At 46.8% G+C, this 19,876-nt stretch overlaps 1 protein-coding gene across 2 annotated transcripts in view; it reads right to left on the bottom strand.

The window, feature by feature from the left end:
• The window catches only part of TAF2 (TATA-box binding protein associated factor 2), a 2,148,555-nt gene that overhangs the window by 1,471,177 nt on the left and 657,502 nt on the right, over nucleotides 1-19,876 (bottom strand). For both annotated transcript variants that reach the window (XM_069621552.1, XM_069621551.1), the window contains exon 13: nucleotides 1,680-1,794. In XM_069621552.1, coding sequence (XP_069477653.1) covers nucleotides 1,680-1,794 — 115 coding nt within the window. The remainder of the gene's footprint in view (nucleotides 1-1,679; nucleotides 1,795-19,876) is intronic.

Genomic DNA, 19,876 nt, shown 5'->3' on the forward strand with positions numbered 1-19,876 from the left:
TCTTCGTCAAGGCAGTAGAGGCATCTAGAATGCTTGTCCTCTTTGAACACATTCTGCAATCCGCATCCAGGGCAGTTCCTGAACAGCTTGGATCCGGGCGTTGAGCTTCCCTTGTCCTGGGCCATGTCCACGGGGTAGGCCTCAAGGTATTCTGGAATCCTCCAAGAAGCGTACTCGACGAAAACTTCGCCCTTGAGGGACGTAGAAAATTCCGAAACGGGTCCCCATTGATCGGAAGTAGAAACGGTGGAGCTTGAGGCTGGATGACCGAAAAATGAGATTAAACTCTTTGAAAAATCGCAAAACGCAGTAAAAAGCTCGAGAGCTATAGCACGAGGACTCCCAACACTTGAACGTGTGGTAAAAATCTGAGAATGGCTGCCAGGGGAGGGGCTTAGGGCGAGGGCAGTCATTGGCTAGGGTCAGTATGACCCAGAGACCAGTGATTGGTTACTACTAAAAAAGTCACGCGTCTAATGATGTCAGCTTCAGGGGCAGGCGAGCTGTAATCGTGCTGCAAGCGCCCTTGAAGTTAGTGTGATGCCTCATCGGATAAGATTACCACAAGATGGCCGTTCCCAACCCATTGTTTTTGCATGTGCATAATTGAGGAAAACTAAGGTAAGGTGCATAGGAATAATGTTTAAAATCGATTACAGTATGCTTAGAAGTACATGCCTGAACGATCGTGAACATTTTTTAGCACACTTCCCCATTAAGCTTTGCCCTCAGAACGTGTGCTGAGCTTTTTTGTTTTAGTCAGATCTAAACATGACACCTTTACTAAAGAAGCCGCTTGATGGCACAGTGTACACTAAGCAGCTGAGGAGTGAATGATGATCTAACGGTGAAGTGTGTCCTGCGGCAGTGGAGTGGAATAGGAAATGGCCAGCATGTGTCAGTCTATTGATCCTTACTACTATTACTTTCTATAAAGATGTACATGGCTTCCACAGGAAGCCATTACCAACTAAGACATTTTCTAAATGTTGTATCCTTAAGGCAAAGGATTTATGGAAATCATAATTCACTGCTGTGATGTTACACCTGAGGAAAGCAGCATTTTCTATGACTCCTGAAGTGAGGTAAGTCAGGGGTCAACATATTATGTTGGTGGGGGTAAGAGGGTGGCCGAGGGATGTCCTCATTCAGATTGTCTATGCTTCTCTCCTTCCTTCTTTGTCCACCCTTTGCAATTTTGGTCCACGGAGACGTCACAGGAGGTGGAAAAGGATGCAGATGGGTTCATAAAGACATTTTGATGTACAAATTGTATTAGACCTTGGGGTTCCGCGTGGCATTAAAGTTTATCCCTCTGCACCCCTCAGTGGAACATATCCTCACAGTCAATAGCTATCCATCTATATATCCACTTGTCCTTTTAAATAGTTGCCAGTCCTAACAGTGTTGTAAAATCATATGCATCCCATCACTGATCATATAGTGCCAGTTAAGCGTAAACATGGTTAATGGTAATTCACGCCCTTAAGAAAACTTTCAAGATTAGGCAAGACTAATATCTATAGCAAAGTAGTTCTTAATCCAGCTCGGAAATTGCATCATTTACAAAACAGTTTCTGTGTTAACAATCGCATTTCAACAACAAACCGCCCCCCTCCCACACCCCGACCCACCGAAAATAGTAGAATGGCAGAGCACTGATAAAAACACATTCTTACCACATATTTCTGGGTTCCTGGAGATGTGTAATCTTGCTTAATTTCTAATTCTAGAACATTGCGCTTTCGATTGAATGCAAACGTGCCATAAAATTTTACCACACCGCTTTGGTCTCTGCAACAAACTATTAAGGCATCAAACTGAATTTAGTACACTCACTAACTCATCCAACATTCTTCTTTATACCTTTTCACCTAATACTACACACATCATCTAGACTCTCACACCCTGTGACAGCCAGTACCACTTTTTACACACTAACACTATTCGAAGTCTACATCTTTCCCATCAGCTTGTCACACACATGACTCCAGCAACCCCCAACATTATCCTCACTCGCAGGGAAGACTGTGTCAGTAGCAAACCACCAGACTACCAACATCAAGAGCACCCCCGCCTGAATAACCTACCAGCAAACAGAACCTGGTTCCTTTCGACCTACATGCAGTAACTCAACAGCAAAGCAATGCTGCACTGTTCCTTGGGTAACCAAACCGAAGACTTTTTGGCAATTCCCAAGGTTAAAAGAGACTGTGAAAATGGCAGCGGTGCACAATATAAAACCCAAACATGATTGAATACTGCCAACACCGTAAGCTATACTTTCCCCATTACCAATGGCTGGTCTTTGTTAGACTTTAAGGAAGGGGCATTTTGCAACGTATCGTGTGGGGAGCATACAATGTGTACAATAGGTTTGACTGGGTTCCATTAACAGGAAGAAAGGCACGATGCTCTGGAGTCTGTCTTGCATCTTGAGAAGTTGCCAAACTCGAGAATGGTGTAAGAGATTGTGCCACACCACTTTGCAAAAAGCTCTCTCTGTGCCTGCCAGAAAAGAATTAAGCATAATGTTAGGGAGAATTCTCTGTAAAGGCTAATTTCCCAAACCTATTGAGTCCCCCAGTAGCTTTGCTGGATTTTTGGGGTTTATTTTTTCTTCTACTAAGAGTGAGACTCTTTTTCTCCCACTCTTAAACATGATTTGAGGTGTTCCTTTGACTTTGTATGTGTTGTGTGGGCTATGGGGTCCTTTACCCCATAGAGCTTAGTGTGTTTTGATATATGGGTTACACAGCACCCTCCGTGCAGTAACCCAGGGGTGTCGTAGCAAACCCCAAACATATACTCCATACCCTGGGACTGACTACTGTCTCCCAGGGCATGTAAAGTCACCATTGGCTTTACTAGTCTCAAATTGTGAACAGAACCAGTACAAACCATCATATTGTGGACGTACTGGTCGGGGCAATTCGATTGCCCCGGGGTCTGTTGTTCGAGGGGGCACTGTCCAGTCCCCCCCGACCGAGTTTTGGCTGGTGGCAGTGGATAGTACTTTTTATATTCTACCGCAAATATATTCCTATGGGATTTTCCCATTGTTCGAGGCTACCACTTTTTAAAATAGCCTCGAACATACCGCTGGTTTATTAAATTAATATAAATTCACTGGTTGGTATTTTTTGCCGAAACTTGGTTCCAAAATGGCGTTTGTGTTCGCTTCTGTGACTCCAACCCAAGTCGAGCCCTTTGTTCCACTTTTTGGCGGGCTTCTCCACAGAAGCCTCCAAAAGTGGTGCCACTCTAGGTACCACAGGGAGTGTGGGAAGGGGTTTAGGCACCCTGGACTGAGTTGCCTCGGCAACTCAAGTCACACTCTTGTGTGATTGGCCCAAGTGGTGAGCCGCCCAGCTCACCACTTAGCATGTTTGAGTGACAGCTAGGCTGAATGAATGGGGTTTTCTGCATAAAAGCAGGGCTTTGGGGACTGGAACTTCAGAAGTTGCCACAGGACCTAAAGAATCTGAGGAGGGAGAAGCCGAGCCGACCTGCAATGACAACACCACCGGTGGAGCCCTGCTGAACCGTCTCACCACTTTTCCCGACGACAGAGGAGATCTCCAGCCCGGAGAGTCTTCTTCCTTTGACTGGTGGGGATAACCAGTTTGCCGTTTTTTCGCCTTCCTGGACCATCTCGTGGCCGCCTTGCCCGAGCCAAGCACCCCAGCAACCGGAATACCACAGTTTACCACTACCGCGAAGTAAAGTGTGGTACCTTGTAACCGGGAAACTCCGCGGCTGGTTTCTTCCGTGGCAGCGCAACGACCTTCAGTTTTCCTCCACGTCGAGACCTCCTCTTCCTCTGGACGAAACACTGACTTGCACCCGCTGCCAGGAACAACTGCCCCCGCTGGAGCGTTCTTCCCATTTTCAGGTACTGTGTCCCGCCTGGCTTCCCTTGCGACAGATCGTTCGGGGTGACAGTAAATCCTCGACTTTCTAACCTGGGTTAGCCTGGGGCCTGTTAACTAACTTTTCCTGACTTGATCTCAATCTTTTGTGAACTTATTTACAAAGACTCTTTGTGCATAACCCCACTGTGTGATCCTGGACACATTTCTCTTCCTCTCTAGAAGAGTGGGCCAGGCATTTGAACTTCCTTGCTCCCCAGTAGACTTTGCCTAACCTGCCTCACTGTGGTTCTTTGAAAAGTATTAAGATTTGTGTGCTTTCATAACTCTGCCTTTTTCCCTCCCTTTTTAAAGAACTTATTAGAGTGCCATCTTATGTTAAGCGCTCACTCTGTCTGAAAATAAGTGGTGTTTCTCATGAAGACGTGTCTAATAAGTACTCAGGGTTGTATATGGGATACATTACTCACCGTAATCGTATTTCTGATGCTTGTATCTGCTTAGATTCACATGCTGTGCATAGGCCGACATCTAGTGGAAGCTGCGGAGTATTACAGTTTGTTTTTCGAAAGTCAAAAATGGGGCGTCGACACAGGCGTGCCAGTAATACTATCCCTAGTGTGACGTCCACTGTACCCAAGATCCCTCACGCGTGTAGGATCCTCAGATTGTATTTTTTCTGACATGAGGAAGCATGAGGAGTAGCGTGAGTACAGATAATCCAAGCAGATAGACAGAAAGGTAAGACAAGCAATCATGCGCCTTCTCTCGGAGGGGAGGAAGGGTGGGTCGCATGTGAATCTAAGCAGATACAAGCATCAGAAATACGATTACGGTGAGTAATGTATCCCTTCTGAGGCTTGTGGAATCTGCTTAGATCACATGCTGTGCATAGATTAGCGAGCAGTACCAGAAGAAGGAGGTGGGATGTGAGGTGGGATGTGAGAAGGGTCATGAGCAAACAGGTGTCTTAGAACCGCTTGTCCCACTTGTGTATCTGTCTTGGAATGAGTGTCAATGGAGTAATGCTGAGTAAAAGTGTGAATAAAGTAGCCGCTTTGCAAATGGTGTCGAGGGGAACATTTGCAATGAAAGCCAGAGTGGCACCAATGCCTCTAGTAGAGTGGGCCCTTGGCGTAAAAGGCAGAGTCTTTTTAGAAAGAGAGTAACACAGCTGTATACAGTTGATAATCCACTTCGAGATAGCGCCCTTAGAGACGCGATCCCCCTCTCTGCCTGTAGCTACGGAGACAAACAGTTGATCTGTTTTCCTTAGCGGTCTGGTTTTATTTACATAGTATAGGACCGCCCTACGCACATCTAGGGTGTGTAGTTTCACCTCAGCCGAGCTTTGCGGGTTTTGGAAGAAAGCCGGAAGCTCGATGGACTGGTTTACATGGAATTTGGATATGAATTTAGGTGAGAACCTAGGGTGTGTGCGTAAAACCAGTTTGTCCTTGTGGATATTAAAGAAAGGATCCTGCACTGACAGAGCCTGAATTTCACTGACCCTTCTTATGGAGGTAATGGCTACTAAGAAGGCCGTTTTATAAGTCAGGTGTTTGAGACTACTTTTATGCATGGGTTCGAATGGGGGTCCCATGAGCTTAGCTAGCACCACGTTGAGGTCCCATCCTGGCGGTGGGTTCGAAATAGGAGGGTGAAGTCTCTTTACTCCTTCCATGAAGGCTTTAACCACTGGTACTTTCCACCATGAGACCTTGTTATGGGATGTGGTGTAAGCCGAGAGGGCTGCCAGGTGTACTTTCAGCGAGTTAAAAACCAACCCTGCATCCAGCAGGTGGAGCATGTATGTTACAACGTTGGAAGGAGTGCAATCAACCGGGTTGATTTGTTTATTCTGGCACCAGATAACGAATCTTTTCCACTTATCAAAGTAACAGTGCCTTGTATTTGGTTTCCTGGACTCCTTTAGAATGTCCATACACCTCTGTGGTAATTTGAGATGTCCAAACTCTATGACTTCAGGAGCCATGCTGCTAGGTTCATAGAGTTGGGTTTCTGATGCACTGTTTGACCCTGTTGCTGGGACAGTAGGTTGTACCAGGCTGGGAGTCTGCTGGGTTCGCACACCGCCATCCTGCGTAGGTGTGGAAACCATGGTTGTCTCGCCCACATGGGAGCAACTAGGATGAGCGTCATCGATTCCTTGTTCATCTTGTACACCACCTTCCTGATGAGAGGAGTTGGTGGAAAAGCGTACGCAAACATCCCTGACCAGTTCATCCACAGGGCATTCCCTTGGGAGTCTGGCTGGGGGAACCTGGATGCAAATCCTGGGCATTGTTTGTTTTCGCTTGTGGCGAATAGGTCTATAGTGGGGAAACCCCACTGAGAGAAGAGATCTTCTACTACGTCTCTGTGAAGGACCCATTCGTGTTCTTCTGGGAGGGAGTCTCTGCTTAGAATATCCGCTAGGGAATTGAGCTCCCCTGGAACATGTTGCGATGACAGGAAGATGTTCCGTTTGAGTGCCCATATCCATATTTTCTGGGCAAGTTTGGACAGATTTGGCGAACGAGTCCCCCCTTGCTTGTTCAGATAGAACATGGCTGTCGTGCTGTCCGTCCTGACCTGCACCGACAAGTTCAGTAGATGGGGCTCGAACGCCTTTAGCGCTCGGAATACTGCCAGAAGCTCTAGCAGATTGATGTGGTTCTTGGCTACTGAGTGAGACCAGAGACCCTGAGCTGTGTGGTGGAGATGGTGAGCTCCCCACCCAGTCAGGCATGCATCTGTAGTCACCACGGCTTGTACTTCGGGATCGTAAAAGGGTTTCCCCTTTGCGAGATTCTCTCTTGTCCACCAGTGTAGGCTCTGTACGAGTGTTGGCGAAACGACCACTAGATCGTCCCAATGACCACTTGCCTGAGACCACTGTTTCGCCAACCATTCCTGCATGGGACGCAGACGCGCGTGGGGGACCAGGTAAATGCATGACGCCATCATGCCCAGTAATCGCATAGCTTTGCGTACTGTTATCTGTTGACCTGACTGATAATAAGGAATTTGCAGAAGTATATTCCGAATTCTCTCTTCCGAAGGGAAGGTCAATCCTTTCTGAGTATCTAGGATAGCTCCTAGAAACTGTTTTGAGGTGCTTGGCACCAGACTTGACTTTTTCTCGTTGATGGAGAAGCCTAATTCGTGGAGGAGGTCGATAGTCCTCTGAATGTTTGACCTGCAAATTCCCGGGGTTTCCCCCATTATGAGCCAGTCGTCCAGATAAGGGTACACCGGGATTGCTTCCCTGCGTAGGTGTGCAGCCGCCACCGCCAGTACCTTGGTGAATACCCTTGGTGCTGAGGCTATCCCGAAGGGCAGTACCTTGAATTGGTAGTGGCGGCTGTCCACCTTGAAGCGCAAGTACTTCCTGTGCGCTGGGAGCATGGAAATATGAAAATAAGCATCTTTCATATCCAAGGTTGCCATGTAATCCCCCTTTTTTAGGAGGGGGATTACCTCTTGTAGCGTGGTCATACGGAATTTTTGGGGCTTGACATACTTGTTGGCAGGCCGTAAGTCCAATACTGGGCGCATTGTCAAATCTTTCTTTGGCACAAGGAAGTAAGTTGAATAGATACCCTTGTTTACCTGGTGTCCTGGGACGAGTTCTATCGCGTCCTTTTCTAGCAGAATGGCGATCTCCTCGAGAAGGATCCTTTGATGCTCTAGGGAGTGCACTCTTTGTCGTGGAGGATGGTTCCGGGGACGCTGCAGTAGTTCTATACAATATCCTGCGGATACTGTTGACAGCACCCATCTGTCTGAGGTGATCCCTTCCCAAGCTTGGGTGAAGGTGGAAATGCGTCCCCCTACTGGGGTTGCGTGGCAAGGGACCCTGAGCTGAGCGTCACTGTTTTGGTGGAGGCGTGCCACCTCCCTTGTTGGGGCTGCCTCTGCCTCTTCCACGACCTCTCTTGTTACCCCTGCCGTAACTCTGGGTAGACTGCTGGTTGTTATTCCATTGTGTACCCTGTCCCTGGGCATAGTTGCCTCTTCGTGAATTTTGGCCGCGTGGGCGACGAAAATTACTGTTCCCCCTCTGGTTAGGGGGTTTGTTGGTAAGCTGGCCAAGGGATTTGAGAGTCTCATATTCATCTTTGGCATTTTTAAGTGCGTCTTCGACCGCTTTCCCAAACAATAGGTCGGGTTCCACTGGCTTGTCTATTAAAGAAGCCTGGGTTTCTGTCTTGAATCCCGACTGCCGTAACCACGCATGTCTCTTGATAACAGTACCTTCTGCTATCAATCTCCCTGCGTTGTCAGCGGCGTCGAAAGTTGCTTTTAAAATGCAACCAGACACGGCTCTCCCCTCTGCCGAGATCCGAGCCAGCTGGCCCTTTAATGGTTCTGGAGCAGAGGCAATGAGCGCCGCGACTTCTTCCCATTGATGGCAATTGTAACTAGCCAATAGGGTGGTGGAATTCGCAATCCTTGCTTGGTAGGCGGACGTTGAGGCTACCTTCCTGCCAAACCCGTAAAGTTTTTTGCTCTCCTTGTCGGGAGGAGCTTCTGATGAAGATAAGGGCGTGCCAGCCCTTTTTCTAGTGTTGGTAACCACTAGGGAATCTGGTTTAAGATGTCCCCTTATATACAGAGGGTCAGACTGGGCTGCCCGGAAAATCTTTTCAATTCTGGGGTTGACAGCTCTGGTGAGGTTCGGATTCACCAGGGAAGGATCTATTCTTCGTTGGATGGATTTGAGGATAGGGATGGTCTGAGCGACCGGTCTTCTCTCTCCTACAAACTCCTCCGCGAAGTCCCTTTCCTCCTGTACACCGTGGGTGTCGATGTGGAAGTGTTCCGCTGCTCGAGCGAGAACCTCGTTAAGGAGGGGCTGGTTATCAATTGGAGAGTCAGTAACTGGGGCTTCGCTTTGTACTGGGGAATCTACTCTGTAAATTTCCTGCTCATCTTCTCCCTCCTCCAGGTCCTCATCCTCTGCATAGTAATCTGTCCCGGTTTGTTCTTCCATAATGTTAAACTCCTGGTCCTCTTCAGGGAAAACTTGTCCCTGGTAACTGGGGAGTGGAGTAGAATATGGAGTGGAGTAAGGCTGAACCTCGAAGGGTTCAGGTCTTTCGAACCGGGGCTTTTTACTTAGCGGGATAGGATCGGAGGAGCCTGAGGGTGTGGCCCCTTGAGGGTTATATGAAAGAAAGTGTTCTGGGTTCTTATCATAAAAATCAGCCAAGGAAGACATTCTAGACATAACCCTGTCTATGTCTTCACTGGACCATTCCCTGGAACAGGGTATTACTTTAGCAGGTGATGATTTATGGGACTTTTCAAGGGTAGACTTGTGTTTGCTTGTCTGCCTAGGGTGAGAGGATGGCTTTACAGGGGTTGAAGGCTGTGCTTTCCGCTGTTTCCCCCCCTCCCCGTGCGTGGAAAAATGTTTTCCCTGTCCCTTGGAGGCCCCAGAGACTTTCGACGCCTGGCGCCGAGGGTCTGGAGAGGTATCTGTGTGCTTCGGGCGTGGGGCCTCACTGGTGTTAACCGCGGTCTCGGTATCTTGGAGCGCGGCCTGGGGGTGGAAGTCGTCTTCGTCTCCCGACGATCGAACTTCCGTTAATGTGTGTAGCGAGGCACTCTTGGCAAGAGTGGATGATTGCCTTGCGTCGTGAGGCGATCTCGATCGAGAGCGCCCAGAGGACACCGAGTCGGACCGTTCTTTTTGTGCCTCTTTCCGGGAAGTCGACGTCGTCGAGGTCCGGTTGGTCTTAGTGTGTTTAGTGTGTGTTAGGTGTGTAGCGCTTGCGTCGCCGGGGGTCTTCCCCATAGCCGCCCTGCCGGACGACCTTCCGAGGTCGGGGACCTGCGCTCGTCGGCTGTCTTTCGACGCCGTAATGCCCTCGCCGTCCGAAAGTGCGGCGTCGCTGCCATCGCTGAAGGCGCCCTCCGCTGCCATGGCCTCCTGCCTGGCGTGGTGGGCCCAACGCTTTGTCGAACGGTCCTTAAGTGTCTTAGGTTTAAACCTACTACACGCTCTGCAGTTCGCTTCGGGGTGATCCCTCGGCAAGCAGAGATTGCACGTGGCGTGCCTGTCGACCCAAGGGTATTTGCGATTGCACTTGGGGCAGAATTGAAAAGGGGTACCCTCCATACGCACCTTAAGGCAGTGGGCTGCTAAGTGTAGGAATATATAAAATGTAACTATATATCAAGAGTGAAGAGTATGTACCACCCCCCACTCTCCCTACTTGTAAGGGCCGAGGCCAGCGGCCTACTAGGCCCGGGCCGAGGCCAGCGGCCTTCCGAGGCCCAGATCCGTCGTGCAGCAGTCGACGGTCGATGACTTCTCCAGCCGTCGTCGAGGTTGAGGGTCGACGTTGGGGTGGGGAAGGGAATGAATAAGTATTATAATTATAATAACAGCAAAAGTATGGCTAAGGCCAGGGAACTCCGCAAGATGCTTCCGACCAGTATGGCGGAAAAAAACAATCTGAGGATCCTACACGCGTGAGGGATCTTGGGTACAGTGGACGTCACACTAGGGATAGTATTACTGGCACGCCTGTGTCGACGCCCCATTTTCGACTTTCGAAAAACAAACTGTAATACTCCGCAGCTTCCACTAGATGTCGGCCTATGCACAGCATGTGATCTAAGCAGATTCCACAAGCCTCAGAAATATATATATAATAGTGACTGTGTGTTGAATTTACTTACCTCTTTTTGTGCTAGTGTAATTTTACAAGTGTGTTTTTAAATAAATAATTATATACTTTTACACCAAAGCTCTGGTCAGTGTTTGCTTGTGCTACTGTATATCTGTAACGATTGTGTATACTCTATATATTGCCTACCTCATCTTGAGAGAAGTCTGACTGCTCAGCCACAGCTACCAAGTAAATCTGGGTGGGACAGACTGCTACCAATTGGGTTTACTGCCAACCACCTGTAGTCCTAAATCTTTTGCAATGGTCCCTAAGGGAACTGCACAGGTTTCTGCCTAACACATAATATATGGGATAAAGTACCCAGGGAACAATAGACTAAAAACAGTGGTCATTAAGATGGGGAACCTGTTCTTACTCTTACTTCTCAGCCCCTTCCCTTCATAATTATGGGAGGTTTTTAAGCATCTCTGTTAAGGGAAGGGTGGTTGGAAGAGTAATGATCTGCCAAAAAAGGTTGTAAAATATTGACTGACCAAAAACATATCTGTTCTTGAGCTTCAGTCAGGAGCATAGTGTCTGCAGACGCACAAGCAGTGGCCCATGTAGCCGCTTTTCAGATCTCATCTAATAGGATATGTCTGTGAAAGGAAATATAGGGTGACTTTGCCCTCTAGAGAGGTATTACTCTTTGTCTTATAGGTTTCTGGGATGGCAGTTACAAGCCACAGTATTGTTAAACTGATTTTACTATCTGTTTTGTGGTCTCTCTGAACTCCTATATTGCTCGAGCCCATTTCCTCCATCTCTCTAATACTTCCTACTTAGTTTATTCTTCTATATTGTGTTTACTAGTGTGAAGCGGAATCCATGCCTTTACCTTTCCTGTGTTTTTGACATTTAATTTCTTTGTTGATATATTTTTAAGTACTTGTTTGTCAGTGCTTTTTTAGCTAATGCAATACTAAATAAATATATGTCACTTTATGCAGTATATTGTGTGTCGTGTAATTTAGTGTATATGGAACTAATTGTACTTTGATATATGCACATCTCCTACTAAGAGTGAAGCCTGACTACTCAGCTACGTTACCCACTGAGGGGCATTTATGCAAAACCCCTGAAAAGGCAAGTTTATTATTTACGTTTTCAGCCCAACTATCTTAACTCATCCAGCACCCTCAACCTAGCGCATCAGCATGATGTAATATGCCCTGATAACACATCTTGAAACATTGTGCCATTCATATAGCATTAATAGGCAAGAGATTGGGGTTTAATAGTTCGGTAATGGCTCCCTACCCGGAGATGAGCAGTCTACACCAAGGGATTAATGTCATATGTCTGCCAAGCCTGCCCCTCGGCCATGCTATTAGCACCCCAGACACAAATCGAGGGTGCTCATGGCTCGTTTGCTGAAACAGGAAAGCCACTAACGTGTACCACGCATGCTGATTTCTCAAATGGTTTAGCCCAGAGAGGGATGTCACCATCTTGGATTCTGCTGGGGCTCCCGAACCTTGCTGCCCCAGCCCACTTCCTGCAGACCAGGCAGTTTCACATAAAGCTACCCCACCTGCTCCCTCATTCCCCTTCCATAATATTCGCTTTTCCTTGCGCTTTTAGTGCTGTGTTGCCCCATTTGCTTTTACCCTTTATGGTGTATTTAGATATCTTATTTTTAAATTGTCTTTGTACCCTTGTTAATTAACCTCTTTAGGGCTGCCTGTCTTGTGCATTTGCTTCCATCTGTCCTATTCTGCAGTCCCCCGAGCCATTTGAATCAGTGTTAGAACGCTGCACGCTGGAGAAACCACATTTCCTTTGCGAGTTGCTGAAAGTCCGACCCCAGGCGTGAAAGCCTGGTAGTTCCGGTTTGTTGCTGGTAGGTGCGGTGTACGCTGTTGTTGCACTCCTCGGCGTTGTACCTTTTTAGCTCAGTGTCATGGATATTTCTGCAGCTGATTTATCCCGCGTGGACCTCATTATGTCAATTCAACGTAGCAGACAAATGAGGCTTGAGGCCAGTCGCTGTAAACTTCCTAATAGTGGTGTGCCTTGTACTCTGTCATCCTGCCCTGCTGAGCCTATAAACCTCTCTGTTAAGGATACTGACAGACATGTGTTTACGGATTGCGCTTGGTCTCATGTTGCCTACCACCTTTTTGTACCAACTACAGCCTCAAAATCTTCCGACATACCTAGCATTTCTGGGCCGGAGCCCAGTAGTTCGGTTGATTCTTGGCTTGATCAAGACACTCCTTTGGAAGCACGTCTTGCCACCCCCATGTGCTATTCTCTTCTTTGTGCTGAACGTACTGTTGGCAGAGGGGAGGCTGGGGAATTGCTCTATTTAAAAACAAATCCTTGCAGTATCACACAATGGTGCATGATTCACCTGTGGCCTGTGAAAGCCTGGTGGTTAAACTCAAGATTACGGACAATACTTCACTCACCATCATTGTTATTTACAGACCTCTAAAGGCCCTGCCCTTCTTTAAAGAGCAGTTTCTACATCTTCTAAACAATTTCACTAAGACTCAGTCACCAGTCTTAGTGATGGGGATTTTAACTATTGGTTCGATGCTACCCCAGATGTCACCACAATTTTGTTAATGGGTGCTACTGACTCCAACAGCTTTTTGCAAATGGTTGACTCATTTCGCCGGGCATACCCTCGATTGGTAGCTAGTTCACCGTCTTGTACTGTCCAACATGATTGTCTCTCCCTGTATCTGGTCAGATCATTCATTATTGTCATTTGATATTATCCTCCCAGCCCCACCTGCCAGACTCAATACGAATATTAGAACAGTTGTACACAGGCGTAACCTGAAGTCTTAAACGTCTGAAAACCTCTACTGTTACTTCAAGACAAGCTGGGTGCTTTAGAGGAATATGACAATGCAGACGACTTGGCGTTACACATCACAAACACCCTTGTGGATGTTATCAATCAGTTGGCGCACTTGAAAGCTCGCCACATTAAAAGTGAAGCTATCCAGAAATCCTGATTTAATAATAATATTATTCTCATTAGGCAGAAGAAACAAACAGCAGAATGCTGTTGGCGAAAAGATCCCTCTGCAACAACATTGGCCAATTACAAAAACTTGGTAAAACAATATAAGGAAGCCATTACCAAGGCAAAATCTGACTTATATAATAACAGGATCCTGAATGCTAAATTGAGCTCCAAGGAACTTTTCCGATAGTGTGATTTCAAAAGTAAACCCCTCACTTCGCTGACACCAGTGAAAGATAAGGATTGGTGTAAGTCTATTCATGACTCATTCATTAATTAATGAGCTTCTCTCGCACTAATCTAACATTCAAATGACGAGGGATATCTGTCCATCGCTGGTTCTTCACAGGCGGATAAAGAAGTTGGTCCTTTATCATCTTCGGCCACTTCTTTTGATTGTTCCCTCTGTTCGGAAGCTTTCACTGTGCAAACTATCTCCAGCATGAAACAGTCTTCGTGTCCAGGCGATGTCTGCCCATCCAGTCTCTTTATTAAATGCATGGATTTTCTCTGTCCATGGGTCACTAAGTTTATTAACTTATCATTTGCAGAGGGAAGTGTCCCGCTTTTCCTCAAGGAGGCCTTGGTCACCCCCTTTCAAAAAATGAGTCTCTTGACATGTTTGTACCTGCGAATTATTGTCCCATCAGCAATGTGCCTTTTCTTTTTAAAATTCTGGATAAGGTTGCCCATATGCAATTCCAGAACTTTGTAGAGGACAATAATGTTCTCCTGCCCCATCAGTCTGGCTTTAGGAATGGGTTTGGTACTGTAACAGCTATGTTAGACCTCAAGGCCAATCTGTTGCAGAACATCGATCAGGGGCAACCTGTTGTTCTGATGTTGCTAGATCTATCCTCTGCCTTTGATCTTGTTGATCACATGCTATTAGAGGATCGACTCCGGTCGGTAGTGGGCTGCTCCCCCAAAGGAACTCACTGGATTTCTTCCTTCCTTGGCACCAGGAATTCGAGAGTGAGTGTAGACGAATTCACTTCGAAACGTACCCCTATTACCTGTGGCATGCCACAGGGGTCTTGCATCTCTCCAGCGTTGTTTAACGTTTGTATGATCCAGTTTCTACAACTCCTTGACAGCCTGGGTGTCCACTATGCGAATTACGCAGATGACACCCAGGTTATGGTAAACTCTCTGGTTCATATCCTGTGGACTCGGCCAATCTTAATACCATCTAGGAGTCTAATCATTCCTGGATGGCGGCGAACTCGCTTGCACTTAATGCAAGCAAAACAGAGCTTTTGATTGTCGCCTCTGGCTCCAAATTGAAGTCGCTCCCTGCGGAATACAAGAATTTCCTTATTCTTGGCACCTTGATACCAGTGGCCAAGAAGGTTAAAACTCTCGGTGTAGCTTTCTATTAACTACCAGATGGCCCAGATTAGACCTTCCTGTGATTTGATCAATAAACTTCTGTGTAATATTCAACCTTTTTTGACCCAAGAGAATTTAGCAACTTTGGCGTCAGTCTGCTTAGCGGCTGTTCGCAGTCCACTATCTCTGCTTTACAGGTCACGCAGAATGGTGACGTGCAGGCGGTTATGGGTTTAGCCAGACAAACTCATATTACTGCAGCCCGCAGGGGCCTTCATTGGCTGCCAGTCAAGCTAAGAATCAGTCACAAAGTTCTCACCTTAACTCACAAGTGCTTTCTGAATCTGGCTCTGAAGTACCTTCAACTATACGCCCCTGTCTGTTCTCTTAGGTCTCAATGTCTAATGAAATTGGTTCAACCCAGATTCAAGGTGGCGAAGGATGGAGGGCGCAGTTTCAATGTTCAAGGTCCTACTGCCTGGAATCTGCTGCCACTCTGCCTCAGAGCATCCAAGACTCCGGCTGAGCTTAAGAGCAAGCTGAAAATGTTTCTCTTTGACTTGCCGCCCGATTAAGGAGCTCCTGTCCTCTGATCTACCAGCATCTGTACTGCCCTTGCTCACACGGTTATTACATTTTTTCGTAGCTATATTTGTCTCGTCTGTTGTATGTGCGCGCCCTGAGGCCCATGGGCATGTGGCGCGGTTTTACAAGAAATCTTAATAAATAAGCCACTCTAGGCATGATATCAGAAGGCATATTACACTTGTTACAGCAGCCTGAACTGGACCCCAGACAACAGGCTAGCTTTGCATTGGAACAATCCTCTTTAGAACTTTGCCTTTATAAGTGGGGGACCCATTCCCATTGTTTATTCCTCTTTTGAATTTCAAGACAAGAAGGATTCACTGTGACCTCTGTTATGGGAAAACAGTCTCCAAAGTCTACACTCCCTTCTCATTACAGGGCAGATGTGAAGGGAAACTGCTGTGTAGACTAGGCCTACTACCACTGAAACCCAGCACTATGCTACTGGTAGTGCTCTCTACAAACCTTTCTGGTTGGGAAAAGTGGAAGAAAGGCTTCACCTTGCCGCTGAGACCCTTGACCGAGTCTCTCAGCAACCAGAGAACCAATGAAGAGACCCCTGGCTCTCCTACAATCTTCGAACAATCTTCGAACCACCTAAACCCAAGTTTGGGCACCTTGATAATCTCCTCGATGCCGAAGCTCTACCGCCTCCAGATCTGAGACCCCACCAAGTCTCATAGCGTCCTCAGCACCATCTGGTCACCTGCTTCTTTGAGTTCCAAGCCATTGCTGCTGAAGTAACTTTGCCTTGCTGAGACAGTGAAGTCTGCTCGCTGCCAAAGACAAGTCTCCACTACTATGCATCTGGGACCACTGAGTCGTCCAACTTTGCCGACAGCACATCACCTGCCGTCCCCAGCATCTTTAACCCACAAGCCTTTGCCGCTGCCGAACTCCAGCACATTCTTGGAGCCAGTCACCACCGCTCTCCGATTTGATTATGGTGTAACAGCAAAGGCGCCCAGACTCTCGATCCGGAACTCAAAAACCAGCACCATTCTGGTAAGCACTAAAGACAACAACATATGTTATTTGAAGAGGCCAAGTCCACTCAATCCACCTTAAAAGACCCTCATAACTTTTCAGCCCCCTCTTCACATAAACTGAAACCCTTGCCTGACCACCTCTATCCATGAGTGCACCTTTAGCCTAAAGTCTGCTTTCTCTATGTTTTCCCCTACAGGGTTAGTGGTGTTTTTATTAGGTGTGTGCATTTTTGTTAGTTCAATAAAAGATCCTATTTTTCAAAGAACATTGGTTGGACATTCTTTCATTTGGTACCACCATACTGTTGTTGCCTGGATTGCTTCTGTACCAGCTTATACTCTTCCTGAAGAGTATAGCCTGCCCTATGGCCACGTTCCCAAAAGAGGCAAAGGAGGTATGCACCTGAATGCCTGTGCCCGTTTCCCTTTTATGACTGGGATAACTGATGATTTGGTAGTAGTGTGGACCCAATAGGCACTTTAACCATTACTTATCCCTGTACTCCTAGAGCAGCAGCCATTTAATCAGATCCACCACTTGAAACATGTTCGATTACTAAACTCTACTGCATCTTTTCATTCTCCCACTACTAGTGATTGGGAATGCTTCTTGTTGAGATGAATTTCCAAACTCAACCCTGGGGGGAGGATTTTGGGATGCCACCTTACTATGGTGAACAGGGAAGAAACCGAGTTTCTCCAAACCCCAACAAGGTAGGTAGCAGAGTGGCAAGGCTTAGTTTCAGGAAGGGTGCGAGAGCGGTCTAGGGCTACGACAAGTCCACATAGAGCAACACCAATAATTCCAGTTAGACAGGTCAGTATAAAAATATAGAACAGTTTATTAGTCCTTTAAAATAAATACACAATAAGCAAGTAAAACATCTACTGAAACATTGTCACATCAACTCTATAAAACAGATAATACATTCACCCTTAGGAGAAATAGAACAGCAATTGATTAAATAACCAGTGCAACACAGGTACGTACTCGGATGCAGTAGTTATTTTTGTAAGATGCCTTACCAAGCACCGTTTGTTGTTTATTAACTTAGGGTACTCTTCCTAGACAACAGGAACTAGACTTTTATTTTTACCAATAAAATATTGTGTACAACCATACTCTCTTGTCCTTCTCCTATGTCCGACATACCACACTATTCAATCATGGCTTGCCACTGGCCAGAACATCTACCCAGCAACAGACATTGAAGCACCCGAATGTGTACTGGGACCAGACAGTCCCAGCCCCCACATTCGGGTTCACACAGAAACTGCCCCTTTGCCCACAAAAGCAGCATCTTTCCCCCGGAAAAGGGCATTCCATATGTGGCATTTCCTGACCTGAGAAGGCTGGAAGAAGGCCACAGAACTATATGGCCTGGTGGCACGGCTATATTAGTGTGCTAGCCATCCTTAGTAGCTATTTACATTAAATGCAAAAGTGAAAAAAAAACTGCTGCCACCAGCTTGTCCTAGGCATAGTGTAAAAGTAACCAAAAAGCCAATGTAGAACAGGTTATAAGGATAAAAAGTATCCTAACCACACTTCATTGTAAGGTGATGTGTGCAATTGTAACAATACAAACATTTCACAAATAGACATAGGGCCTCATTATTAGTTTGCCGATATACTGCCGGTAAATCACACAGTATACTGGCAAACAGTATTACCTTTCCCACCGCCTGATTTGCCTGAATTACTGGCATATTACAGATGGTGGGAATACCAGTAAGTCCCCATTCCATGGAGTACTATAGGAATCCATGGGGGAATTGCCATTATTACTGGCACAGGCAATACCGGCGGAAGTAATACCGACTGTTTTTTGATGGTGCAGGGCCTGAGTTACCTCCAGCTCTTGGCTGAAGGTAAATCAGGCCACCCCACCAGCAAACGTGTACTCTTACAGGTCAGAAAATGTGCCGGTAGACGCAATTACAGGCACATTAATTCCGGACCTGCAGAGAGGTAATGAGGCCCATAATCACTCAGTACTGATAGCTTTAGGGACTGATCAATTTCCCCAAAAGAATGAGCAAAAGAGCAAGGGAAGTAAAGCATGAAGCTTTACATATCTATAAAAAAACATAACTATAAAAAGTCATGACAGGGTTCAAAACAAGCAAAAAGAAAGCATGTTCCATAGAAGTATATGGGAGGAAAGCAGCAACTTCTTGACTAACACTTTCGAAACGGATGTTCCCCAGAAGAAACTGATATTCAGGATGTTTTTATTTGCTCGACTTCAAATTACCCCTACACTTCATGGATGATTTTTATTTTAACCTTAGCAGTCCTTGAACTTTCCTGCAGATTTATGTGAAATAACTGGCGCCTTGGACTGTGATCTTTCGCATGGCCGTGCAAGGCCTCTTTGTGTCCCACTCTCACACTCACAGCCCTTGTTAACTTTCTTAAACACTAGCCTGGAACCCTGAGTCACCAGCCAGCTGACCTCTTGGGTTGTGCAGAACCTTGCTCTTCTCCCTCTCCTTACAGTTTGCACTAAATTGAATGCTGAAAGGACTGTGAATGGTTCACTCTTCTCCACCCTGTTGTCTTCCCCTAGTCATGCTGCCTTATTCTCATCCCTCAACTCATCCCCTGCGCAGGCTAAGGGCATGTTGTTGTGTGACACAGGACCGCAGGAGACGCTGGCCTTTCGATACATAGTACGTTCGCTACATTCCACAAATTGGATCCTTTAAGAACCCAGGATCAGACCCTTGGCGGCAAAGCCTGTGCAGGCTAAGGACACAGTGTTGTGGGACGAAGGTGTATGGCGACAAAGGAGAGTAGCCCAGGCAGGGCTGGGGTAACAACCACTACTGCTCTCTGCTAAACCGCAATGCACCCGCGTGTACTTCCACTTAAACAGTTGTCTCAACATAGACGGTCTCCGCGCACACATTAGGCTTCCTCTATAACGATTGCCTCATTTTGCGTTCGCTGCTGTTTCTTTTGTGTTTTTCACCCACTAGGAGGTTGTTCCATGCTTTTTCTTTTGCATTTTTCTCCCTCTAAGTTGTTGCTCCTGTACTGTTTCTTTTGTGTTTTCCCCCTATAGGTTATTGTTCCTTGCTGTTAATTCACTCTGCTTCTGTGTGCCCTCAATGCCTTTTCCCCAACTAGGTCCCCCCCCCTTCGTGTTTACTGTTGGTCATTGTTGGTTGTACCTATGGGCTTATTGTTGTTGTACCTTACACTCTTGCCTCTGTTTGTACCCCCTTGCCCTTCCCTTCCCTTCCTAGGGTCCACCTCTGTATTACTATTAGTTATTGTTGGTGCCCTCCCCCAGCCCCCTTCTAGGTGCCTGCCCTTCTGTGCGTCCATCTGGGCTACTGTCTGCTGTTGGTCATTTGGCTCATACTTCTAATCTTGCTGCCCCAGTTTGTCTGCCTCCTCTGGCGTCTCTCCTGCGT

This window comes from Ambystoma mexicanum, chromosome 5q, assembly GCF_040938575.1.
Source record: "Ambystoma mexicanum isolate Mex_15411 chromosome 5q, UKY_AmexF1_1, whole genome shotgun sequence".
Taxonomy (NCBI): Eukaryota; Metazoa; Chordata; class Amphibia; order Caudata; family Ambystomatidae; genus Ambystoma; species Ambystoma mexicanum.